The sequence below is a fragment of the Phaethon aethereus genome (genome assembly GCF_964289735.1).
Source record: "Phaethon aethereus genome assembly, chromosome: 17".
Taxonomy (NCBI): Eukaryota; Metazoa; Chordata; class Aves; order Phaethontiformes; family Phaethontidae; genus Phaethon; species Phaethon aethereus.
Window position 1 is genome coordinate 10,669,840 of NC_138593.1, and position 27,188 is coordinate 10,697,027.

General features: G+C 35.8%; 1 protein-coding gene across 1 annotated transcript in view; it reads left to right on the forward strand.

Annotated features, from left to right (window-relative positions):
• Nucleotides 1-27,188, forward strand: part of CABIN1 (calcineurin binding protein 1) — a gene marked incomplete at both ends in the record, with an annotated part of 120,477 nt that overhangs the window by 3,599 nt on the left and 89,690 nt on the right. Inside the window, 19 exons of the mRNA XM_082007744.1 lie at nt 330-443; nt 619-753; nt 1,013-1,193; nt 2,143-2,272; nt 3,994-4,143; nt 5,244-5,536; nt 6,561-6,729; nt 7,164-7,300; nt 7,712-7,929; nt 9,830-9,908; nt 10,149-10,336; nt 11,655-11,804; nt 12,558-12,752; nt 13,885-14,121; nt 15,597-15,750; nt 15,988-16,103; nt 22,753-22,914; nt 24,507-24,713; nt 25,096-25,241. Coding sequence (XP_081863870.1) covers nt 330-443; nt 619-753; nt 1,013-1,193; nt 2,143-2,272; nt 3,994-4,143; nt 5,244-5,536; nt 6,561-6,729; nt 7,164-7,300; nt 7,712-7,929; nt 9,830-9,908; nt 10,149-10,336; nt 11,655-11,804; nt 12,558-12,752; nt 13,885-14,121; nt 15,597-15,750; nt 15,988-16,103; nt 22,753-22,914; nt 24,507-24,713; nt 25,096-25,241 — 3,161 coding nt within the window. The remainder of the gene's footprint in view (nt 1-329; nt 444-618; nt 754-1,012; nt 1,194-2,142; nt 2,273-3,993; nt 4,144-5,243; nt 5,537-6,560; nt 6,730-7,163; nt 7,301-7,711; nt 7,930-9,829; nt 9,909-10,148; nt 10,337-11,654; nt 11,805-12,557; nt 12,753-13,884; nt 14,122-15,596; nt 15,751-15,987; nt 16,104-22,752; nt 22,915-24,506; nt 24,714-25,095; nt 25,242-27,188) is intronic.

A 27,188-nucleotide genomic window follows, 5' to 3' on the forward strand; every position in this document is an offset into this window, starting at 1 on the left:
CCCACAATTTTCTTAATAAAGTTTTGTCTTGATCGGAGTTTTGTCCTCTCCTGCAGGAGTTGTTCAACGGTAATTTTTTGTCTTTAAGAAAGTTGTGTTACTATCTTATCTCTTGAACCCTCCTTTAGGAAGCTAAAATTTCACTCAAATGAGTTGTATTAGGTTAGTAAGGCTTAATGTTCTGCTATACAGTCTGGATATGGACTGCTATATAGCAGAAAGTATTAAAAGTGTGAAACCACTGATATTCATAATAAATATAAGTATATTGTCATAAATATATTTAATAAGGTTGCCTACAAAATAGGTTCTAATTTTTTAAACCACAGGAAGCAGAAGCTTTTGCTTTGTACCACAAAGCTTTGGACCTTCAGAAACATGACCGATTTGAAGAATCTGCTAAAGCTTATCATGAGCTACTTGAGATTCGTCTTCTGCGAGAGGTCAGTGACCTTGAGAGAATGAAACTCTAGAAGCTATTTTTCTTGTATCTTGTATTACTTCATTTCTTATTGGCTAATTAGAAATAATCAGTGTTATCAACTGGCAAGTTGTTTGCTGTTCTTTTTACTTGTCTAATTCCTAATGCCCACGTTGTATTTATTTTATCATTTCTAGGCAGTTCTTTCTGGTGATGAGAAAGAAGGGCTGAAACATCCAGGCTTGATGTTAAAATATTCCACCTATAAAAACCTAGCACAACTGGCAGCACAACGGGATGACTTGGAGACAGCCATGGAGTTTTATTTGGAGGTACAGTGCAGCTGAAATAAAACACTGGAGCCACAATGTTTGCAAAAACTTGCCAAAATATAGACGTACACCTTTCAGCATACATCATTTGAATGTATGTCTGAATTGTGTGTACTTTCTGACCTTGTATGCGATATAACTGGTGCACCATTCAGTGGTGACCCTGCTGAAAACTAAAGCACTGTCAGTCTACAGTGGCTGTAGAAAAGTGCATATGCATGTCTGAAGTGTGAATAATGTTGTTTGTTATGCTTTCTAGGCTGTAATGCTAGACTCTACTGATGTCAACCTGTGGTATAAAATTGGTCGCGTGGCAATAAAACTAATCCGCCTACCTTTGGCTCGTCATGCTTTTGAAGAAGGTCTCAGGTGTAATCCTGATCACTGGCCTTGTTTAGATAACCTTATCACAATCCTGTACACACTCAGTGACTACACAAGTAAGTACAGTACACCAAAAAAATTCTGAAGATATGTGTAATTTTACATATCAATAAAAATTATAATGATGCAGTCATATAGGAGAAAGCGTTCCTTGTGTAAGCAGTACATTATGGTATGATAGAGGCTTTTACTTCATGATAGAGATTTTTTTTATTTCATGAACGTATGATGGCTTGTATCAGTTCTGGTTACCCTAAAAATAAAGGCCTGTGGTCTCTTAGATCAGAGCCTCTGTGAGAAGTTTTCATGTAGACTGTTCTCCTGCCTTTCAGTGCATATTGATTTTGCCTTTCTAGTAATTTTCAACTGTGTAGTTCCAGGATTTGGGTATAAAATGACAGTCTAGTTCATAGCCTAGTATAATTAATTGTAGTAACAGCAGTTGATAGAACACACCCTAAGATTTTACATTTGAGTAATACCTGGTGGATGAACTGATTCCAAGAAAGTTTGGGAGAGAAGTTGCAAGATGGCAGAAATTTTGAATCTGATCACTTAGGTTTGTTCTGCTGGGATGGTCCTAATTCTCTTCACATAATTGCCCATGCGAGCAAAAACCTGGTGGGATGCATTGCTTTTTACACTGATGGAATCTGCAGTTAAGATATTTGATAACATGAAAATGGTGAATGATTATGAATCTGCTTTATGATTCTAATTTCTTCTGTGCAGGAGTGGAGTCTTGAAAGTAAGTAAAAGATGTACTGCAAAAATAATTTAAACAAAATTAATGATGTTCTTTTTCTGGATATAATACTTGGGAAGACATAATAGGTTGTTTTAACTGTATGCATGTAGTTATTTGACAAGTTATGAAGCTATTGGTCTAATTTATGTAAATGTCATTTTTAGTTGGAATTTGGTGGTGTATATGAAGCCCAGAAATGGGAGATTTTGAATGAACCAAAGCAGCGATTGACCACTCGATTTCTATTTCTCTGTCAGCATGTTTGTACTTTATCTGCAAAGCTCTGGAAAAAGACTGTCTATATAGCAAAGGATTGGTTCTGAAGGAGAAGATCTTTGAGGAGCAGCCTTGTCTCCGGAAGGATTCCTTAAGGATGTTCCTCAAATGGTGAATGTCATTTTATAGCATATACTGCATTTGGAGTGCAAATTTTGCATTTGGGGTAGTTCAGAAAAGCTGGTGAGATATAATGCCTTAAGCTATTAAGTATTAACAGTATCTTGCTGACCTGCCTTCTAAATAGTAAATCAATGTTAAGTGTTGGTGCTGCTATAGAATGTTCTCCAGTAATTACTTTTGGAGGGAGTTAGAAAGCGGTAAAAAAATCTATTTGCTGCTGCTCACTTATTTTCATACCTAAATCGTTTGTAATCATCTTCCTTTGTTTTATTTTACTTATTTGCAGCTGATATCTGCAGTATTCATTTTAGTTTTCTTTTCCTAATTAACAAAACCAACCAAAGAAAACCCCCAAACCTTCACATATTACTGCTTTTCCAAGTAGTTACAAATTTGAGACTCGATACAATTTTCTCGTATCAGTAGGTTTCAGGGAGTCTTACTGATTTTTATTGACAAATGAATACAGTCAGAAGACTGTATGTTTCATTAGTACCTGAGATGCAGAAATTCTTAGTTTGTTAAGCTTTCAGACCACTGCAACTCTGAAAATATTTTGCAATACTGTGTTTGAGATTTTAGTCCTTTATTATTACTTTTTTTTATTGCAGCATGTAAAATTTTTTGGTGTTTGGTGTCATGTAGCTCTGCAAAGTAGACAACTGTCTCATTTCTGTGTGGATTTTATAGCATGAATGGGTAGGAGGAAAGTGGGAAAAGAAAGTACAAGTCTGTAAAATTTACAGGATCTGTCTAATTTAACTGACCATTCAACATCAGAGCTGCTTCTGATACTGTAATATGTTGCTGTGATGGTCAGTAGAATTCAAGAAAGAAGTTAAGTTTTTAGTTTAATTATAGTTCAATCTCACCGAATATAGTAATCACTGCATGTGCAGATAACATCAGAACCCTATATAAGTTGTATGTGGTAAATGGAAGTGAAGTATGCATCCTTAAGTTATGCAATAAATCAGTTAAAACATGTTTAACATTTTAGACTACTATAAAATGCAGAGTACTTAGAAGATATAGAAGAGAAAGGATAACTTAAATTTTAAGGCTCTAGGATTCTATGTATAGCAGTAGATGTTTAACAGAAAGTCCTGTTTAGTTGTAGAGACCCTGATTTATTAAGCTGCCTGAGGTCTGGCTCTTAAAATCAGTTACATGCTGAATTAAGGCAGGGCTTTTAGCCACTTATTGTTTGTTTCTGGATTGTGATATCTCTGAAAAAGTGGATTATTTTTCACTTTCAAAATTCAATCCTAGACTCAGACTATACAAGACAATTTTCAACTTCAAGTTTTATTTGTGATGACATGAATTCCTCAAAATAGCACTTCGGAATGAAAAGAATTTCTCAGCCATACAATTTTTTTCTGAACCAAAAACTTCTGTCCCAGAAAGAAAACAGAACCTCCTGCTTTCCTTTCATTTCTCAGTGTTTGGAAAACAGAATAGGACAATCTACCTTTATATTTTGATTTTTAAGGCAGAACAAAGATTTTTGGATGGTGAACGCTTCTATATGCACGTTATATAATTTGTAAAATAATGTTATTTGAATGCTTGTTTTAACACTGTGTATTTTTGCTACATTATAGGAAGATATAAAATTAATCTCCCCAGGCTTCTAAAAAACCTAAACAACAAAAAAACCAACAAACAAACACTTTAACTTGTCTTCATTTCTTATTATTTCTTAGTGACATGTCTATCCATAATGTAAATGTGAGTGCAGCTGAAACAGGAAGAATCATAGGTGAAGCACTGGAGCTACGTAAGAAGAGACAAGCTCTGCTAGTGCGTGACCGAGAACCAGACCTCAGGCTGGTCCAGCCGATTCCCTTTTTCACGTACGTCTTTGTATTTTCTCTTTTTAAAAGGTTTCTCTGAAGCTACTTTTGCTGACAACTGTGTTGCATTTCAGATTTCTTCGGAACAATTTTTTTCTTGTAAAAACAAACAAACAAACTCCTCAGTGTTTTCATATTTAATGAGTTTATACGTTGGTTTAGCGTGCTTATGATTTTAGCATAAACCCCATATCTATCAGTTTTCGACCTTTGAATTAAAACCGGTGATATATTAAAAAAAAATAAATCTTAACTAAGAAGAATTTGACAGCCATTCTAACTGTATTATTGAATTTTTAATATATGGCTATGTGTATATGAACTTCAAAGTAAGTTTTAGTTTTTAAAAGATGTTTTTACTATTGGGATAATGGAAACTCAGAAACAAATGACAGTTCTTTATTTGCAGCAAGATACAAGGATACTAATAAGTTGTTATATATGTCTTTATTAAGGCATAAAGGATTGGGTTTTGCTTTGGGTTTTTTTTGCACATATTTTTCTGGAATGTTAATGGACTCTCCATGTACATCCTATTGCAGAGAAGTTGCTTGTACTTGTGGGTAAGGGTGAGATTTTTTTAAATATTTGTTGATTGAATACAGAACCTGAAAAAGGTTCCTTTAACACTACTTTTTTTAGGTTTTAGTATAGAGTAATTTCCTCAGCATCTGCTGCATAGACTTTTTTTTTGTTGGAGACATTTTTTGAGATCAGGCACTTTATTGACTCCCATTTCCTTCCTACTGCAACCGTCTCACCAGTTTCCTCTGAAAACTTTTACCTGCTGCCACATTTTGTTCTTGTTTTTGTAAGTGGTGTATTCTAGAAGAAAAGCTCCTGAGGACCTCTGTTCCAGGCTGGAAATTGTCAATGGTCCATATGACAGGAAATGCAGAAAGATAGTCTCCAGCTTTTCTAGTCATGGGACAGATTTTGACATGCAAATGTGTATTCCTCTCCTGCTGAAGAGCTGCTCTTGCTACCGCTAAGCTATTGGAGAAAAACAATGTTGAATGTTGTTAGGTTTCTAAATATAATTTAGAAAATAATGTGACAAAATTAAGGAAGTTGTGATGCCGTTGTGTTTCCACATGCAGGTGGAAGTGTTTAGGAGAAGCTTTACTTGCCATGTATCACCACCTCACAACATGTGATCCTCCTCGACCCAGTCTGGGAAAGAGAATTGATCTCTCAGAATACCGAGACCCAGTTCAACATTTAATTCTTTCTCCTACCTCTACTCCTGTCAGTGTTATTCAGCCAACTCCTGTCAGCACTAATCCAGTGGTGACAATGCCAGATCCTGTATTACCTTATGCTCCAACGACACCCAACTTTCCAAGTCACAGTCAGAATTCGTTGGAACCAGGAGCTACTGTAGGTGAGCAAGGTACTTCAGTCTAAGATTCAAGATATCTTTCCTACCTATCTGGGTATTAAAAGCACTACAGAATTCATTGGCAAATGCTGTCTTTAAACTGCATGTTGGTGGATTCAGAACCTTTTCAGCATGTGTATAACATCTGGTAGAAAAGTGAAGTTGAGGTCTATAAAATTAAGTTCTGTTAACCCTTCACATTAGAAAAGGAAGGCCGCCTAAACTGCCTTAAAATCATTGATTCTTGACTAAGACATAGGACCAGTGTTCAGGAAAGTGGACTTACTTTCCTATCTAATGGAATGGAGAGTCATGTTGATTTGTTGTTCTTAATTGTTACTCCAGCACAGGAGTATCTAACCTCTTCTGGTTTTGTGCTATTGACTCATACTTCAGTTTTTTCAGTCTTTAAGATTAGAAGAATCATGACTCTGTTCCAGCAGTGATGCATATTAAGCTTTTAATGTTGTGAAGAGTCTTGAGCTCCTTCGAATGAACGAGCTGTTAGAGAAAAAGATGACTGGATTATTCTTGTGCTTATGTGTAACTTTAAGAACATGAGAGAACCAAGCTGTCAGCTATATTTACTTGAAATTTGTAGCAAGAGGTTTGAATATTTTATACTGTAGCTATATATGTATTTACATATCTAAAAGTATTGAGGAATTATCAGTACTTTGTTGATATTCATGGGAATTTACAGGTGTTTCTGGAGTTAAAGGTAGACTCCTCTCATTCCCATTTCAGAAACTTCTTGAAGACTAAAATAATGAATTCTAATGAATAATGAAATGCAGAATTTTCAGTAAGTCCGCTTGTTGCCATAGCCACTTTAATATAATGGGATTTTTAAAAAATTATTTTAAAATTTTTGGCACTGTCTTCAGAAGGAAACCAGTGAATCTCAAGTGTTGCTGTAGAATAAAATAAGGTGTCAGCCACAAATAACTTTTTTTTAAAAAATATAAACAATTATCTACTTTTTATTTGGCAATTTTCAGTATCTTTTTTTTTTTTTTTTTAATTCTGTTTCTAGGTGACATATCTGCAGGTGATAAATCGAAGAAAGGTGTGAAGCGAAGGAGAATTACAGAAGATAGTGGTGAAACAGCAAAAAGGAGATCTGCCAGAGTCCGGAACACCAAGTGTAAAAAAGAGGAGAAGGTTGACTTTCAAGAGCTGTTGGTGAAATTCCTTCCTTCCAGGTACTGTACAGCAATAACTTTCATTATGAGAGTATCAAGAGCTAATTGGGGTTTTGTTTGATTGATATGCCCCAACCTTAAAACCACTGGATCCATGTTATTTTTTGAAGCAGGAGTGATGCATTGTCTTCTCATAAATTTAATGAAACTGTTATTAGTGAAAATTACTAAAAAACTAATTGAAAAATAAGAAAGCCTTTATTAATGTGAAAGTGAATTAGAGGACAATGCAGATGTCAAAATGGATAAGATAAACAAGATAATCTTGGTTTGGGCAAAATTTGAGAACTGGGTGTAAATCTCTGAATTTGCTTCAGTTAACGCACTTTCACTGTTAAAATATGGACAACATGCCATGTTCAGGTTTTGCTTACGAGTGAAAGAAAGAATGAGGATTTTGTTGATATTGTCATTTTTGCCCCCCTTTCACACAGATTAAGGAAATTAGATCCGGAGGAGGAGGAGGACCCTTTCAATAACTATGAGGTGCAGTCAGAGATCAAAGAGGAGAATTTCCAGCATGTTGGACCACATAGGATGTCATTTGATTCTACAACATTTATGGAATCTGGTAAGGGTTTCGTTATAACCCCCACTTTTTCTCTGTCGTTTCTTACATATTGTATGCTTTATTTTCTGTATTTTCCTGTCATACCTAGAAGATACAGAAGTATATGTTATTTTAAAAAGTATAATTTTATGGCATAGAAATATCTCAGTGGGTAACAGGTGTGGTGGTGTGATTTTTTTTTTTTTTTTTTTTGAAGTCTTGGGGACTGCTTAATTACTGTGTGCAAGAGCTCTATTGTGTGGAGTTTCCCATTTAAACAGATTGGAATACAGTAACTTAATTCTGCATGTATGCAGCACAGGAGAACTGCTGCAACATTAGTGCATAAAACACTGTTGAAATTTACTTATTTCAAGTTATGGTCTGCCTTGACCTTAAACATCTATGTCTTTGTGTTTATTTGATTTCTAGAAAAGCAGGATGTTCATGAATTCCTGCTGGATAACCTGAACAATGGTGGGATCTTGGAGCTGATGATGAGATATTTAAAAGTCATCAGCCAAAAGTTCCTAGTGAAATGGCCTCCTGGCTTGTGTGAGGTGGTCCTTAGTATCTATAATAGCTGGAGAAAGCACAGTAGCAGTCTTCCCAATCCACTACTGAGGGACTCAAGTAATCAGCATATCAAGGTAATGAAACCCTTTTCCTTAGACTTCTGTTTGCTGCTGTATTGGTCTCTGTGTACCAAAAGTACCAAACTGAAATCCAGCAATGAGACGCACGTTTTGCTTAGCCCTGTCTGGGAGCTGCTGGTCCTAGCTGTTGCATCTTTCATAAACTGTGCTACGCTGCAGATCACGTACCTGTTTGTTCCTGAGCTCCTGAACACACCTGGGTGATGCTGTATGCAGGTATACCCTATACATAACGTGTGTGTGCATATGTATACACACACATATGCATATAGATTTAATATAAATACTATAGGTGTAAATATATTTTACTCCTTTACTCTGTTGTTGCTCTTTCTTTTCCCTCCCTTTGCTTCTGATATGACACAAAGTTTTGTTTTGTCATCAGGTGAGTAGAGAGGCTGCTGTGTTCCCACTGACTGATTGACGGTCAGCATTTCTGCTCTAAATAGAGTAAATGCACTTTAGTTTTAAAATAACCTGCAATTTACAGTAAAAACAAACAAACAAACCCACAACACAAACGAAAACCAACCCTACCCCCCAGCATCAGCATTTTGTTACCTTTATAAATCTGTAGATTTCACAAATGTGAATAGAAAAAATGGCAAGTTCACTAAATTAATGTTAAACTGGCTTAGTGACACAAGGTGATATTTCTTGAATTATAAAACCAGTACTGATACTTCTTGTCCACTGAGCCTCCCTGTCTTATCTTTTCAATGCTAGCAATGTGTATTCATTTGGGAAATTATTTGCATTTGGTATGACTGCAGTTTGAAATTTTTTTTTTTCAGGTTAACGGTGTATCTGCTTTTTTGCAAATGAAAAGTGAATTCTGAAAATTATGTTTCATTGACTTAGTTTACAGGCAAACAAAAGTATCGCTATGTAGCAGATGTTAATTTTTTCTACATCCTATGACTCTTGTATTTCTGTATATTTTTCATATATATACACACACCCCCTTTTTTAAACAAATATAAACATATATATAAATGTATTCCCTTGGTTCTCATTATGACTGCTTAACTGCTTGCTTGTATGTAAAATTTAAAAAGTCAAGACTTTGTAGCTATACTATCCCTGTCCTCATGCTTGTCTATTCTTTTTCATCCTTGAATTTATTTTAAACTTGATCTGCAAGCTATCCTGAGTGTAATAAGTTCAGGTTTCTAAGATTGTAAAGGGTTATTCTGGTAACACGTATGGATTTTTGAACCTTTTCACAAGTACCTGGTTTTTAGAGCTGGACCTGTAGCCCGTATTCCCATGAATTTAATCAGAAAACAGTATATTCTTCATTGCACAAAAGTACCTGGCAGAGATCCATGGTGATGTGATTTTTAATCTACTCCTGAACTTTATCCAGCAAGCATTAATAATCTGGTAAGATTAGAGTACACACTCAGTGTCATGGAGATAAATACTGAAAAAATTATAGGCTATAGACTTTTTGTTTCTCAAGTATCAGTACTTCTACTATATTCTGGAAACATGCTTTTAGCAGGATTTAGCAAGTTAATATAGTTTTATTCCAGCCAGATACAAAAATAAGGATGTCACTTTTTTCTAACGTCAGGCAATACTGTTCTGACTACCTTCTTTTATGAGCTGAGATTTTCTTTTTTTTTTTAATGCTCCTTCCAAGTATTGTTTTGTGACTGTTGATTTGTAAATCCTATTATACACTTTTAGATGGAGGAAGAAGTAGTTATAGCTAGGGAATAGAAATCCCAAGAGGACAAGTTGGAAGTTTTCTTTGAAGTAAATTGCAAATTTAGTGGTGTGTCTTTTTTTTTTTTTTTTTTTTTTTTTTTTTTTTTTTAATTAATTCTTCTTTTAATGTATTTCTTCCTGTATACTCTTTCTTGGTACCTCCGTACTTTTTCTGAAGGATATGATGTTGATGAGCCTTTCTTGCATGGAACTGCAATTAGATCAGTGGCTACTGACGAAAGGGAAGAGTTCTACAGGTGAGAACCAGATGTTACTTTCTTCAGACTCTAAAAACACTCGAGTTATACAAAGAAATGTTTCCAGGAATTCATTGGATTTTGGAGCTATTTTTTCTTAATGAATACCTTTCAGATCTGTATTTTATTGGTCTGTCAACTGTAGATCAGAACTTTTGAAATACTCTTTTGAATAGTATGTGGGACTCTTTTCATGGGATGCTAGTAACTTTATGATAAATGTAATTAATTGATTTGCAGTTTCTCCACGAAATTGCCCTGCTGCCTCTGTGAATGGAAAGTTTGGTCCTGACTTCCCAGGAACTCATTTCTTAGGAGACCTGTTGCAGCTGTCATTTGCATCCTCACAACGAGATTTATTTGAGGAAGGCTGGATGGAGTTTGTCACTCGGGTGTATTGGCTGAAAGCTCGCTTTCTGGCACTGCAGGTTTGTTTTACTTCTGATTTAACAAATAAAACTTTTCCCAAATTAAAATCAATGTTCAGAGACTCTACAGCTGATTCTGGAGTCTCAGCTCATTTAAATGTGTGGATAAATCAGCTCAAAACATAGTGATTTCGGTTTACTTTTTAATACTATTAACTATTATATTAAACAGTTAATTTAGATAATTAAATAGTTAATTATAATTAACTATTATATTATATAGTTAATAGTTAAGGGTAGAGGTGGAAATGAAGTAAGAGGTCTCACATGCCAAGCTAATATTCCCATATGTTTAATATGTAAGTCTTTGTTTAAATTAGCCTGTGTTCAGCTTAAAAAAAAATACATTTGGACCAAAGTTAGTTGGAGTAGTATTGTGTAGCTGCAGAACATGGATTTTTTTGGGACCTGGACTATTGGATGCTATCGAAGTCCCAGACAGTCCAAAATGCAGCTTTTCATGAAGCAGACTGTATGTTTACACTCCCCTTTGCTTTTTCAAGGTCACATGATTCTTCTTTTGGAGATGTTTAATTTAATACGCAGATTTTGAAGCAGAGGGTTTTAAACCTATCACTAGGGGAGTAATTTGGAAGAAATGTTGTTTGATCCCAGACTTTTTTTTTTTCCCCTCCAAGCGTTGCTTCCTCAGGATATCAAAGAGTTTGTCTATGCATCGATTATGTTTAAGTCAATTGTCAACTAATAATGTGAGTCAGCTTCATAATTGTGAACTAACCAGATCCTTCCATTTTTATTTTTTGCATCTATGAATTCCTTTCTAATAAAGTTACTTGAGAAAAATGAGCGTTCCTATATAGCTACTGCCATTTTTTCTTTAGATATACAGAGTTACATTTTGCCTGTGCAGCTTGCATTCCTCTCCTGACGACTCAACTTCATTATCTACTTCGGTTGGACAGAGCGAGTAGAATGCATTCACTTTGAGTCAAGACACATTCTCACATTCTGCAATGTTTTTATTTGCACAAATGGAAGAAGCTATTTCTACTGTTTTACTCTTCCGTGTTTTTAAAGGAAGGGGATTTTAGCAGTCTAATCTTTCGAATTTATGCAAGCTGAATTCTATTTCTCTGATTTGTTTTACCTGTTATTAAAGTTACTGGTAAAATATACTGCCTTTTTTTTTTTTAATTTGAGATTGTCATTTGGATTTGTTTTTTATTTGTGAGGATGCACAGTAGTCATCCTGGCAGTGCCTGCACTGAATTTAAACATTTCCTACATGCTTTAGAAACCCTTGCTGCAGACAGAACTCTAGGGTTTTTTGTTTGTTTTCTCTGATCTGTTTCTGTAGGGAGACATGGAACAGGCACTTGAAAACTATGATATCTGCACTGAAATGCTACAGAGCTCAACTACAATGCAAGCTAAAGCTGGCAATGAAAGCAGCATTGTAATACGGTTACCTAATCTACATGTTGATTCTGTTGTTTCTTTAGAAGAGGTAAGAATTAATTTGTAGGTGTATTCTCCCCGCTCCATCCCTCCTAGTTTCAAAGGTCATCTATAAATTGTCTCTTTTGTGATGGAAGTTTACCGTATCTGTCCCAGAATTTTTCTAAGAGTGAAAGGACAGGTTCATAGTTTAATGTCAGAGCTATCATCTCCTTTCCGAAAATACACCTTTTGGATCTGTTGGTCCTGTACAGCTTAACATTGCCTTTATGCAAAGTAAAAATATTAGAGCAGCTGTATGTAGAACAGTGGATTATTAGATTAGTGTTTTATCTTCTGTTCGTAAACATAAATTTCACCTTTGCTTAAATGAGCTCTTTACTTCAGCAGTCTCTTTCCTGATTTATGTTATTACATAACACCTTTAAACAAAGGGGTGTCCATCTTCTAGTGTTTCTCTTGCTGTTTTGGGGGATGAACTCCAACAAAGGAGAAGCCATCTTCACTTTGAAGTCCATCTGATGGATGTATTCTTACGGTGTAAAAAAGTGTGTTCTTTTGGGATTTGAGGCAAAAAAGTTTAAAGTCATTGTAGCACTAAAGTCATGTACTATGTAATAATTAAAAATCTGTGGAATGGGTGAAGTGTTACATAGTAGGTGTTTTCTTCCTGGTTTATATTCCTGGATGGAGCTGTAGAATTCACATAGCTTTACAGCTAAACTGCTAGGAGAAATGTCAGTAATCAAATGTATATGAAGACAAAATGAAAGTTGGATTGTGCCATCTGTGATATTTGCAGATTGAAAAAAACCTAAAATCTCTGGAGAGATGCCAGTCTTTGGAAGAGATCCAGCGACTGTATGAGGCAGGGGATTATAATGCAGTGGTACATCTGCTTCGTCCAACGTTATGCTTTAATGGTTATGGCAGAGCAAAACACCTGGAATTTGTAACATCCATACCAGAGAGACCAGCACAGCTGCTTCTCCTACAGGTTTGTTTTGTTTCTTAAAAAATCTTTTTTAGTAAGGGATTAAGACTTATTTCTGAAAACAGGATGAAAAGCTTTCTGGAGTGGGTATTAATGGTTAACAACTCTTAGTTACAGAGCACAATGTGTAACCAAATCTGTACATGATCTGAACAGCATAGCTTTATCGTCATCGTTAGCAATATGCCAGCTTTTGCTGAGAACGTGTCTAAAGATACAAGATGTCGGAGACCTACATGAAATGTTCAGAAAAATTGTAAATTCAAATAAACTTGAATCATTTGCAGAGATGACTTATGGATGGATTCATGCTCTCTGCATCTGCTGTGAATACTTCCTGCTTTTGCTGATACTGGTTATTGATATGGTTATTTACAACAACAAATAAATCTGATTATTTACAACCATTCTGAAACTTAAAAGTTATGTAGGATATGAATGATTTTTGTGATGTAGCGTATCTGTCCTGCATGAAGGACAAACTGTTGATAGATATATCTAGTACAATTGCTATAGATTTAGTCCATTTGACACTGTAAATAAGTATACAAATTACCTCAGCTATAGGAACAATTTCAGCCTATCAGGTTCTCATGGGGGGAAAAAAACGTTGCACAAAAAAAGACTGATGCTCTTTTAACTGTACTGAACCAAATCCTACAGCCTCTATGCCATCCTGTGACCCAAAATTGGCAGAGTAGAAAGAAGCAGGAGGATGTTGCTATAATGCTAGCCTTATAGTTGCTGTTTTGTTATTTATGAAGTAATAAACTGTTAGCATAAGATTATAAAGATCCAAACCCTGTTTCTGTAGGGCCTCTATTCAACTGCATATCGTAAGAATTTTAGACCTACAGACATCCCTTTCCTGAATTTTTTTTTTCTTGCATCTCATTAAAGCATAAAGATTCAGTGATGATTTTTTAAAAATTTAGATCTTACTTGTATATTTGTCATCCAGGGTCCATGCATCTTCTATTGTCCTTTTTAAATGTCATATATAAAGGTGTTCTGTTAGCGTTTTGTTAAAGTAACCATATTAACTGTGTATTGCTTTGCCCTACTGTGAATTCATGGTTTAAAATAAACCCTTCATCCTTATAATAGATTTTTTTTTCATATTTACATTCCCTAGGACTCCCTGCTCAAACTCAAAGATTACAAGCAATGCTTTGAACACTCAGAAGTTGCCTTGAATGAAGCAATTCAACAGACGATTAATATGACAGCAGCCTCTGCTAAAGAAGAGTGGGTTGCTACGGTAACACAGCTGCTCACAGGAATAGATACTTCATTATCATCAGTCAACAGCATCCTGAAAGACTCTTCTGTAACACCAAGCCTTGTTCGATTAACAAACAACTTGATTCAGGTAACTTCTTCACTTGCACTAGGGAAGAGCTCTTGCATGCTACAGACCTTCAGACATGATACAGCTGCGGTCTGAATTGCCACCCACTTGCAGTGATGTTTTGTGTTATATTTTTGTTGGGGGAAGGTTGGGGGAAGATGAGCATTACCTTCATGGTCTTTACGTTCATTTCAGTATGTTAGAGATGCACTGAGAACACCTGTGCTAGGATCAGTAACAGTGGGTACCTTCAAACACCAAACTGCCTAAAATAATCAAAGAATGGTAGTAGATAACCCAAGGAACAACACTATTTTCTTATGCTGTTTGAAATTGTGATAATGTGAAGACTAATTAACTTGACTGGGTGCAGTTTGTAAGTTATGGCACTGATCTTGGTTGTATATGCTTTGAGCTAGACGACAAGATCCCGTAAGCTTTACTAACGTGGTAGAGTTGCTTGCAAGTGCTGGCCAAGCTAATGTTTTTTTCCAGTAAAAACAGAGAGGCTCACAAGAAGAGGGCAGGGAAAAAAGTAACGTGCAGACTGTTTCTAGCATTACACATACAGCTAATTTTAGCCTTCTAGAAGAAGGTGCTTTCAAACCTTAAAACTACTAAATGAATATTTTTCAGTCCAAGTAACAAATGGCAGACTCTCAGTTCTGTTAAGGAGCTAGTCTAGTTAATGTCAAAATCCAGTGTGCTTGCAACTCTCAAATCTCCATTTACTTCATTAAAAGCCAAGGACCTTCACTACTCACAAAATCATACTCTCATTGTGTAAAGTTGTATGTGTGTCACCATGTTACGGAATGTAATGGAATTTTGGAGAACAGAGTATTCATTCTAATGTCCTAAATGGTTTCTGTAGCAAGAATAAATATGATTCTTTGTCTATATAAATACCAATAGAAAAACTTGTATGTGTGAAAGAATGCGAGAAAAGTGTAGGAATTCAGAAATTTCTGGCACCGTGGCAATAAAATGGGCAGTTGTCCATGAGAAATGCTAGGACAATGGTTCCATGACACAGCATTGTGTTGCTCAGAATTTATTCAGTTACATCACTTATATAGCACCTGTTAATGATTCTTTAAATGGTCTTTAACAGTTGTTGTAAGACCTGGTAAAGAATTCAGGAATTCTTTTAACTAAGTTCCTCTTCCTTGCTGGTTTGTAGATAAACTTCTTGTATAGTTATGAGACCTACTAACACTAAGAATTTATGCTGCGCATTTGCTTAATTTGAATTGTTTGTATACGGTATTAACAGAGAAATAACTGGTTGGAAAATGATGATGCAAGAGCAATGTCAGGCTAGGGGAAACACCCTTCCCCATACCAGCTGATCTTACTACTACTCGTGAAAAGCTGAGACTCAACTTTAGATTATTTCCTTAAGTGCATTACCAACTTTGTGTTCTTTGGAAAGTATTTACATCTGACATTTATTTTGTATCACTTTGTCGGTATAATGTCTGTTTCTTTATTAGATCATAGACTGCAGCATGGCAATCCAGGATGAACCAAAAGAACCATACATCTCCTCAGTGCTTCCATGGATTATCCTGCACAGGATCATCCAGCATGAGGAAGACGCTTTTCGATCCCTTTGCTGCCAGCAGCAGCAGAACCAGGGAGAAGAAGGTGGGTTAATTATTCACTTTTACTTATTGGAGCTGAGCTCCTTACCATCTAGCTCTGGAATATAAATAAGAAAATACTTGTGTGTTGCCTTATCTTGCTGGCTGGAGGGTGTAGAGAGGTATGCAAACATCACTTCCTTTTCACTGAGGAAACTTCTTTTTGCCCGATGAAGCATTGGCTAGTTGATTTTAACTCAGTTCTGTGCTACTTAAATATTTACCAACTTTTTTCTTCCAGTGAGTCCTGATACCCCTATGTTGCCTTCTTCACTCATGCTGCTGAACACTGCTCACGAGTATTTGGGAAGAAGATCCTGGTGTTGCAATTCAGATGGTGCTCTTCTCAAGTTCTATGTAAGTGTTAGCATTGTAGAATAGTTTAGGTTGGAAGGGACCTCTGAAAGTTGGTCTGGCCAACCCCCATCTCAAAGTAGGGAACAACTTCAAAGTTATATTAGATTGTTTATTGCCTTGTCTTCATGTTAAAAATACACTTTTAAATCCACTTTCCTTCTTCTAGACAAACGCATGAACATTTCAGTCTGTTTAATCTGAATAGCAAAAGCTTGTTATTCCAGACCCCTGTCCATTGGTATGCTTTCTAAGCAGAACTTTTTGTCAGTTAAGAGATGCCTTTGGATAACTGACTTGGTACTGTAAAAACATCTTAAATGGGTATTAGCAAATGATCAACCGTGCCTTGAAAGAGAAAGCACTGGAGAAGTGTTATTATTCTGAGTACTTAGGAGAAATGTGGACCTGTATCAGCCACTGATGGTGGTAAAACGTCAGTTGAATGACTTGAATTTTGTGGTGCTTAGCTTCAGAAGATGCATCTTCTACTCTTTTTAAAAATAAACAGAGGCAATGTTTGAAGCTAATAAAAATTTCTGGCACTCATCAGCATTCATCCAGATGACTGGTAATATGGTAATTTGTCATTGTTGTATATTCTTTCCTGTGGTAAAGTCAGAGGTTGTTTGGGTTTTATTTTTGGTAAGGAATGTATAAAACTGATTGCAGCTTGTGACCTGTGGAAACGGAATACCTGAATACTGAATCTATATCCAGTTTTATCTTCTCCTTCCGTGTCTGGCTCAGCCACACCCCTGCCTTGCTTGCAGCAAAGGTTTACTCTGATGTAAATTCAAAATTTTATTTTAGATATTCAAATAACATTTTGCTTGGTAATAACTCTTAATTTTCAGCTGTCCTCTGAGAATTAAGGGCAACAATTCTAAATTCACAACTGAAGGTGAATGATCACCCCAACTCTATCTCCCAAAGAGAGGGAGAGGGAGCATGAGGAATGTCAGGAAGAATAACAGACAAAACAGAAAATCCCTTCTTTCCTGCTTATCGCACAAATGTCTTGCTAGATGGTGAGCTGTATGTGTGGATGGAGCATCCTTCCTGCTCCAGTAGTCCAGCAGTGACTGTGGCTTTTGTCCCCCAACCAGGAGGTAAGTTAGGTAGGATAGAAATGGCAAACTTTGGGCAAGAGGCATGTGTCATCTCAGCAGTGCATTCTCGTGGGCGGGTACTTCAGTCTTTTAGACAGGAAAGCAAGCAAGTGGGCTTAGCAGAGTTTGCTGTAGGAGCAGAAAACCCTGGTTCCCCACAAGGAGTGTGATGCCAGAAAGTAACCAAACCATAGCACGGAGAATGAGCCAGTTAATTTGCCAGAAATGAGTACCAAATATCTTGAGTGGAAAAATGCTGTTAAAGTGATTGGCAATAATGTTGCATAGCTCTTCTTCCTGAGAGAGACCAGTTTTCTTGTATACCATGCCTTTATTTCCTCAGAGCTCAAATACTTGATAATGATTTTGCAGTTAAGTAGATTTGACATTCATAATTGATGATATTAGAAAGAGAATTCTACTCAATTATGCATAGGTGAGGCAGACATGACATGACAATGCAGACTTTTGTTTCCTCCCATGTACTGTTAATCAGCCGCAATTATATTCAGGTCTACTTTTCTTTTTTTTTTCTCCAGTCCAATAACACATGGATAAAAGGGATTTAAAATAATGGACTGAAGGAGGAAAGGGAAAGGGAAATACTTTGTGTCATATGTAGCCACTTTAGATGTTTTCTGAACAATGCCGAGTTCATCATGAATTCATTATAATGTATAGTACCTCTGAAGATAGGCAAAATTTAGATACCACCAAAGATAACCATCTTGTGCTTTGAAGGATAATCTAATCATATGAAGTAAAAATGCAGAAAAGACTTCTTTCAAAGCTTTTGTAAAGCATTGCATAACTCATTTTGTTAATTGTAGATTTTTTCCTAGGTTTTGATTCTTGTTCTGTTGTTCTCCAGAACATGTTGCTAGTTCAAGATACAGAAGGAACTTGGGTTTAAGTCTTATTTTGTGGTGAAACCTTATTGTGTTGTCAAAGATATTAGATATAAAGATGGGTGCAGCAGAGATGTGGATAGTTGGTAGTAGGGACATGGATAGCTGTCAGCTACTCAGTACATGGACTTTTTTTTTTTTAACCAAAGATGAAGCTTGAATTGTTTTAAATTCGTATAAAGCAAAATTAAATTTTTAAGGACATTTTTCTGTCATCACAGACTGTGAGACCAAGTTTCAAGTATTAGGGACCTTTAGGTGGAAGAATGTGGGTGTAGTCTTTGCTTTTAAAAATATGTTGAAGGGTGATTTCTTCTCAAAAAGACAAGAAGTCAAGAATCGTGCTCATGTTCAGTAATCAAAATTATATTCAAAAGCCTTAATTGTGAGAACTCTTATGTTAAAGAAAAGAAAAATAAAGATTAGTCAATGTGAGAAGAATGACAGCATACCTAAGCATTAGAATAAAGAAGTTACATTCGCTGTTTGGAAATCAGTTTTCTAAAATCTGGTGAGTAATAGAAATGAATAAAAGTGAAAATAAACCTGAGAACAGTTTATTTCCTGTCATAATTCCCATTGTTCTGTGGACTTAACCTTGCTGAGGAGAATAACTGTTTTCTCTGATTTTCTCCTCTGTTTTGCTTCTTGCACTAGTATTTTATTTTGTTCCTAGGATTTGAAAGAGAAGTAGGAATAACCAAGCGGTCTGATAGTACTGTACATCATTCACAAGCTGAGAAAAACTGTAGTGTTGCTTCTTTAAAATTGCTACTAAAATAACCCAGTGGGATTCCATATTCATCTTGTCTCAGTGATTCTAAATAAGTTGCTCACTTCACAGAACTGAATTTGTCAAGTGTTACGTAAAGTTTTCACATTTTCGATATAGGTAAATACTATTTAACATGTTAAAAAGAGCATATTTAACTGTCATCCAGGAAAATTCAGGTTTGAATTTTGCAGCTAAACTTGGTTATTTATCTCTTCCAAATCCCAAGAGTAAAGATTTGCAGGCCATCGTCTGTCCTCAGTTACACATCTGGAATGCTATTGATCCTTCACAGACTGTGTGGTCTTACCTGGATTTGGTCCTGAAGTTGTGATGTACTTGGCTGTTCTGCTATTGATTAACTTGACTTGTTTGATTATACCTGCCTTGATTTTTATACCACAGACTGGGGGGGGAAAAAAAGTAATTCTATTGTTTTCATGTTATTAACTAAATATAACTTCAAATATACATATAAAGTTCATCTATTGAACAAAAAGGATGAGAATGAAGAATTACTTCAGTCCTTCACTGCCCTCTGTCTGAAGGCTGTTCTTTGCTCTGTTCAGATGGGTATGTTAGAAGATCTAATATGCTCCAGAAATGGGTGATGTGGGCAGTAATACTGTAGCATTATTAGATGAAAGGAGTTACCCATTCATTGTTGACCTTTTTAAAGATTCCTTGAGGTCTAGTTGTTACACCAGAAAAGTAATTTCCCATGGTTGAAGGAGAATATTTTTATGTTTATTTCTGTTTCCTCACTTTATCCTTAGCTTAGATACTGAAGAGCAGTCAGCTTCCCACTGTGCAGAGTACTGACAGTCGGGGATAGCCTGGCTGTTGGCAAGACACCAGGTAATTCGGTGTCATGGCATTCACTGCGCAGTGCTCTACAGGGATATTTAAGTGGCACCTTACAGATTCAGCTTGGCTTCATCAAGGTTTATTACCTTCAGCCAAGAGAAAATCATGATTAGTTCTGCATAGAGCTACTCAGGAATCTCTTAATTTCCCTTCTCAGCACTCCCCGGAGCTTATTAACCACAGCTCAGTGCCAGACCCCATCTACCTCTGCATTTGAGCAGCAGTGTGTCTCGGGCGGTAATTTAGACAGCTAGGAAGGATGGCGGGGAAAGCCTGAGGGCTTCTGCAGGAGTCAGCTCACCCTGGTAGGACTGGAGCTAATGAACAGTGTTTGAAATGAGGCTGATTCAGTGTAGGACCGTTAGACTATCTCTGCATCCTACTCTCCTCAGTCTCACTGGTATTAGGAGCATAATGGTGATACACCTGAGTTTCCTCTGTATGGGTCTGCCTTGGGTCCAGAGGGCTTACTAGCTCAGGCACTGTGCATCATGAAAATAGCCTGTTTCCAAACTTGAGCTTGCCCTCAGATGCAGTGCTCCAAAGTGATGAATCTAAATTGTGTCTGTATCCACAGCCTGGGGAGTCTGATAGTATGCCCTGTGAGCCTGAATAAACTACAGATGATTGAGAGCTGTGAATGTATTTGCAGCTAGATCTTTGCAAATGTCATCAGGTACTTTGAACAAAATCTTCGATTTTCAGTCACAGAATTTCCCACTTCTTAAACTAAATATATAACGTGGTATTGAGCACAAGAATTTAATTTTCAGAGACAAGAGGGTGTTGGAAGGGTAAAGAAAAACAAAGATAAAATGGGATGAATTGTTTGAAGAGAAAGGCATCTTCAAGAATATTAGACAAAAGTGTGTTTTATAGACTAGTATTAAACGATGACCTTCTGTAGGTAAACTGTCTGCTCAAGTACATTGTATTGCTTGTGTCTGAAGGTGGTGTGCAAGAGAAGATGTTAATCTGTAGTTAAGTCCTTTAGCAGTAGTCAAAGTCTGAATTATTAAGAACAATTCTGGGTTACTGCCAAGAATTTAAAAGCTGAGTAAGACAACAGGAGATTGTTTTGAACACTGTTCAAGTGAGAATTCTGTTTCTGGTGTTAGTTGTGATTTTGTTTGCAGCAGTAGCACTAGCATGCTTTTGTTACAGTATCCTGTGATGCTTATATCTTCCTTTCAACTTATTTATCTACACTTTTTGTAAATTTCAGAATTCACAAATTTTTACAGGAAAAGTAGTGGAAATAACGTGTCTGCTGTGGCTTAAAATTTAATTGAAACACCTTCTAAGAATTGTCTTCACTTATATTTTTCAGGTTTTGTCTCTTAATAAATGATACTTTGTTCTTAGTACAGATTTTTAAGTAGAAGAGGATTAACATCTTATAGTTAATCACAGCACTTGCAAATGAGCTTCTTACATGTAGAATGACAGAATTTTGCCTTGTGAGGATGTGCAGTGTTTGTAGTGTCAGGAAAACCAATCAGTATGAGAAGCTTCTTGTAGCATGCATTGTATGTGTAAATAATTGAGATTACAATCCTAGATGTTGAAAAATGATAAATGATGATAAACAGGCAGCTGAAGTACTGTAAAAGTAATATGATGAGCTTTTATATGAATTGCGTGGTGAATGTTTTGCATTTTCAATTTATGACTGCAAAATTTCAGTTGAGGAAAATCCTAAGTTAACCAGTGTGTTGAGGAATGAGTGTGGCTGGCTTGGAGAAGTCAGATCTTATTAAAATGAATAAATGAAAGGTGATGCTTTCTATCAGAGGAAAAATGTTAAAGGAAATTAATTATCAGCTAATAGAACTCTCCTGGTAATATACAGCTTTCTGAAACTTTAGAGGCAAATCACAGTGGAGAACTCGGTATTTTTCTGTACCCTTCAATCTCCCAAATGACGATTACAGTAGAAGCATTTCTCTTTTACCACTTCAAATGAGTTTTTTCTTTAGACATAACAGATGCGCTCTGATACTGGGGACACACACACGACACTGCTGTTAGATGTATAAGATATTATGAATGTAATTTCTACTTACACATTTCAATTTAAATTTCATAGTGGAACACATTGGAATTGATTCTTAAACCTCTGTGATTAAGTGTGGGCTTTGTTTTGGTTTTGAAGTAAAGATCCAAAATCCCACCACTACACAGATTATTCTTGGTGAACATGTTTTTATTGACTTTGAAATGTCTTTCATTTGTGTTCTTTTTTTGGTTTGCTTTTTAAGGAAGCCTAAGGAAAATTTTTGAAGAATTACCTTTTGTCTTTCAGCATTCAGCTGCAGTTTTCTTTAATGAATGTTTTAGAGTAATGGCATCTTCCAGAATATGCTACTGATGGGTACTTTTTCTTGTAATATGGAAGTTAAAGATAGCAACTTGCTACCATGTTTCATCATTTAGGATTAATCCAGTCACGTGCCTTGGTGTGTAGCCATCTGTATAATACTACTAATGTTGTGCAATTCTATATCCCTTTTAGCCAGATTTTCATTAGCCATCCCTTCTTTTTCTGCAAAGTCCTCTCCACCCCACTTTGTCCATGCAGAGGAAATTGATCTTTGTGAATTAGGGCAGAAATTCTTCTGTGTCTTTTCCTTATTCATAGAGTTGACAAACTGTAGTGTTTATATTCACAAAAGCAACTTGGTGTATAGTGGAAAACTTTGAATGGTCTTAAATTTGACACATTAAGCTGATATCTGATCTCATTGATTAAAGACAGGAGTTCATGAATTAACATAGGAAAAAAAGTTAAAGCACTTTCTTGCAGTTACAGTGCCATTGAAATTACTTGTGTAAGACTAGTTTACAGAAATATTGGTAATATTTGGTTGTAATTGGGGAAAAATGCACATAGTTCCTTAATGTCGCTTTCATCATCTGCCCTCAGACAACTAGGTAACAATGCAATCTTCAGCTTGCAGACAACTCTTTCATTGATATTTGTGGTGTTGTAGGTTCAGGTACTACAAAAAGAACTTGCAGCATCCACTTCTGAAGATACTCATCCATACAAAGAAGAGCTGGAAACAGCCTTGGAACAGTGTTTTTATTGTTTATATGGTTTCCCTAGCAAAAAAAGCAAAGCAAGGTACCTAGAAGAACATTCAGTACAGCAGGTAAGATATGTATTATTTAATGTCAGTGGAATATCCTGAAGTGATGAAAGATACACACTTGTTTGATTTTAATGCTCCTTAATATACTTTGGAGGAAGATTTTATTTCTGTGTAAAATTTATGTATTTTACATATTGTAGAAAATAAACTGATTTAAAAAATGTGGCAGACTTTATGAATGTAGAGGGTCAGATATTTGAAATGAAATGCTAGTATAGTCTTATTCACAGTAGTCTGCCGTTTTGAAACTATTGACAAATCAATTTTATTGAGCCATGACTTTCCTGTTTTCAACAGAGAAGAAGTTCGAGTTTGAGGAAAATTAGAGAGGAAAAAAAGTCAGCTTGAGAGAAGAAAACTTTAGCAGCCAACCTTGCAGTTTATGAAAGTGAAAAATGTCACTGTTAAAAATTATGCAAGTAAATTATAGCTTATTTTGAAATTTACGATGGTAAAATATCTGTTTATGAGAAATGTGTGAAATTTAGTTGAGTTTTGGAGAACAACCATGGAGTGACTTGGGAAGAGGGGTGTAGTATGACATATGTAGTATGAAAGAAGGGACAGAAAAAGCAAGTCAGAAAAAGCAATCCTCTGCCTTGAAAAATCACTGATGTTCAGAAACCTCAGATTACTTTTGCATTTACCAAATGCAAGTGATCATAGAATTATAAATGGAAAACAAGTAAAACAATTGTCTGGCTCCTTTGAACAGACCTTTTCAAATACACAAATCATGTTATGTTATTACTCATGGAAAATTTGTAAAATCTGTGTCTCAAACAGATTCTTACCTGTTAGAAAATTAAGATAATGAGAAAATGGGAATAAGTAAGAAAAAGGGAAGTATAAGGAGATGATTACCTTCTGCCCCTCTTGCAGATCTGTTAAATTTGGACAATTCTGGATAAAAAAGTTCTTATTGAAATCATTTACAAATTGATTTTTAGTAATGCAACTTCCCCGTTTCCAGTACAGAAGCAAAATTTACTGTAAGGAATAAGATAAATAATAAAAGGAGAAAAACTTAGTCTAGCGGAAGAGAACTGTAAATTCTTTCCTTTTTTTTTTTTTACTGTTTTCAAGAAAGAAAAGTGAAGGGACAATGAGGAACAAATTCTGAAAGTACCTTTCTGTAGAGAGTTTGGAGATTTCTGAGTTTCAGAATTTTGTCCAATTCCCATTTCATTTATTCTTCTTACTTGAGTTTGAAATTAAAGGTATGGAGTTTTTCTCCTCCATATCATACCCATGATCTCAGTGTCACTTGGGGTGCTTGCAGTTGATTCTTGCTTATAAACAACTTTTCTGAGCAACTCTTCTAAACAAGTAGAATGACTTTATTTTTCAGTGACATACACTAAGTTACAGCTCAATACCTTAGCCTTTTAAATCAATGAGCGGTATGCTAAATTTGTGAGCAGCACAAATTAACGGCACCTTTAGTTGTTCTGTTCTTGGGAGGTTTAATTTGTTTCCTGTTAGAGTAATATGTTTCTTCTTATGAACTAGAAAAGCCATAAAAACTCATACACTTTTGAATTTGGAATTTGAGATAATTTTTTTCCCCTTTCATCTACCTCCTTCTTCAGGTTGATCTGACATGGGAAGATGCTTTGTTCATGTTTGAATATTTTAAGCCTAAAGCTCTTCCGGAATTTGATAGTTACAAAACCAGTACTGTGTCTGCTGATTTGGCCAACCTTTTGAAGAAGACTGCTACAATTGTTCCTCGAACAGACAAGCCTATGCTGAGCCTAGATACTGTATCTGCCTATATTGAAGGAACATGCAGCAAGGTATAATTAATTACTTTAAAAAAAGTTGAAAGGAGTAAAAATTATTGTTGTTATTTTTATGTTGACATTGGGATAGTTACGGGAATGATTTATTCCATGATGTTGGATTTCCTTAGGTAATTGCATTTAAATGAAGGACATCACCAAAGTTTTCAGTCTTGCAATGGCAAGATGTAATATTGATTATGGAGACAGTATGAGATGTTCATTAGTGTTTGTGAGTGGTCTGTGTATCTGTGGAATGCTTTCACAGTCTTCATATTCAATACCTTCATACTCTGTGATGAAAAGGCTACTTTGACTACAAGGAAGAAACAAGTGTGCAGCTCATTTAATATGAACACTTTTTTTTAATATGAACCATTACTTTTTTTATTTTCAGGCACCGTCTCTCCCGGATGGTGCAGACTATTCTCCACCAGTGGTGACTGAGTTGTACTATCTACTGGCAGACTATCATTTCAAGAATAAAGAACAGTCTAAGGCCATTAAATTTTACATGCATGACATTTGTATTTGTCCAAACAGGTCAGTATTATTGTATCCTGCTGCACATCATTCATTCTTCTCACTTCTTTCAGTACTGAAAAGCAGACAACAAAAGATATTTGTTCTGATTTCAGGAATTAAAAAAAAAACAACAAATAACCAACAACTGAAAAACCCACCTGCAATCTGTTATCATAGGTTGATTGTGTAATTAAGGGCATCTCTAAAACAACCCAACAAGCAAAACCAAACCTCAAACCTAGTGTTAAATATTTGATTGTTTTGAAATTAAAACCAAAAAATGAAAGGGGGGTGAAGCTAAATTAAAATCAAGAGTAACTGGGGAGGGCAAGGACCAAATCCATATTTTTCTTGTGCACCTTTTGTTCTTTGTTTTGGCATGTTCATGCATGACAAGGAATGAAAAATATCCCTGTTAATAGCATAGCTATAGCACAAATAGCATTCTTTAGTGGGTTAACTGCTTAGGCTGACCTCTTCCTAAAAGTATTGATCTTGCTGCTAGAGAACTACTCGGAGAATAAAAGCTCAAGTAAAGTGTTTAAGTGATACTTAAACCACCTTGTTTCTTGATAATTTACAACTTACTGAAATACCACCAAGATTAAGCTCTTTTGTCTGAAAAGTAAAGCATGTTTTGAATAAGTCTCTGAAATGAAATTAAATAATTGTTAAATTTGCTGATTAAAGATATTGTTTGCGTATTAGATGTTAGCTATCATTTTAATTCTCCTTGAAGTTGATACATCAGGGTCAGTGCCAAAAACCATAATGTCATTTGAGACAAGAAGACTATTTCTAAATCCAGTCACATGACAGAGACAAAAGGGAAAGTAAAGGCACAGAGAATTTTACGTGTGAAATCTATGGAGGGACTAGCTGTAGTTTTAAGGTTATTGAATCTTCTAGTCTGGGAACTGTGATTAGCAGATTGCTAAAACTTCTGTTTGAAGCCTGATAAAGAAATTACCACCACCCTCCCTCCGTTTTTCTGTAGTTTTGGTACTTCAAAACCTAAATTCATAAGTAAATGAGTGGAATGCATTTTTACTTTAATATGTGACATTTTGTTGCTCAGAAGATGCTTTATGTGGTAGCATAGTATTTTTACCACAGTCATATGAGATGTTACTTTTTCAAATGTCTGTATTACAGTTCCCCTTCCATTCCCCTCAGGAATCTGACTGTTGAGGTCAGTTGACCCAGATACATGGGTTTTCAATTGAAATCAGCAAGTAATTACAAGCAAAAATGCGAGAACATTATGGTTATTCCTTTGATGTTAGAATCATGGTAAAATTGAAAAATTCCAGAGCCATTGACCCCAGGCGTTAATATGAGATTATAGAGTACGGCAACTGCCCTTCAGACTGTATTGTCAATCATCTAAACAACACAGGACTACATTCTGAACAGTCTCCTCAGTAAGCAATCTTTATTGTTCATCAGATTTTTCCTACATGAATGCATTTTGGGTTTTGTGATTTTTTTAATGTCAGAAAATGATGATGATGATGGATACCATTCACAGTTCAGTCCAGCAATACAAAATGTCATAATGGCTGTCTGCTGGCCTACAGAAATAAAGGGTGACAGTGTTTGGACAGGACAGGATGATTGCTGAGTAAAGAAATCAATGGGATTGCTGCCATTAGAAGTATAGATACGCTATTTTTGCATGGCAAGTAAATCTTGTTGTTTCATCTGTTTTTCATGTGTGACAGTTACTGAGGACAGTGCTTTATTAGGAAACTATTTTTGATAAAATCAATATGAATTAAGGTATACAGCCTCTGTTCCACTTCGAGGGGAGGAGGAGATGGAGAAATCTGTTTCGAGAGAACGTGTGATGAACGGAAGAGAAAGTTGTGGATATAACAAACTGAATCTTGTCTGTGCCACTCAGTGTAAAGTTTAGGGGGGAAATTGTTCATATGTTATGTTGTACATGTGTTCTTGCTTGCA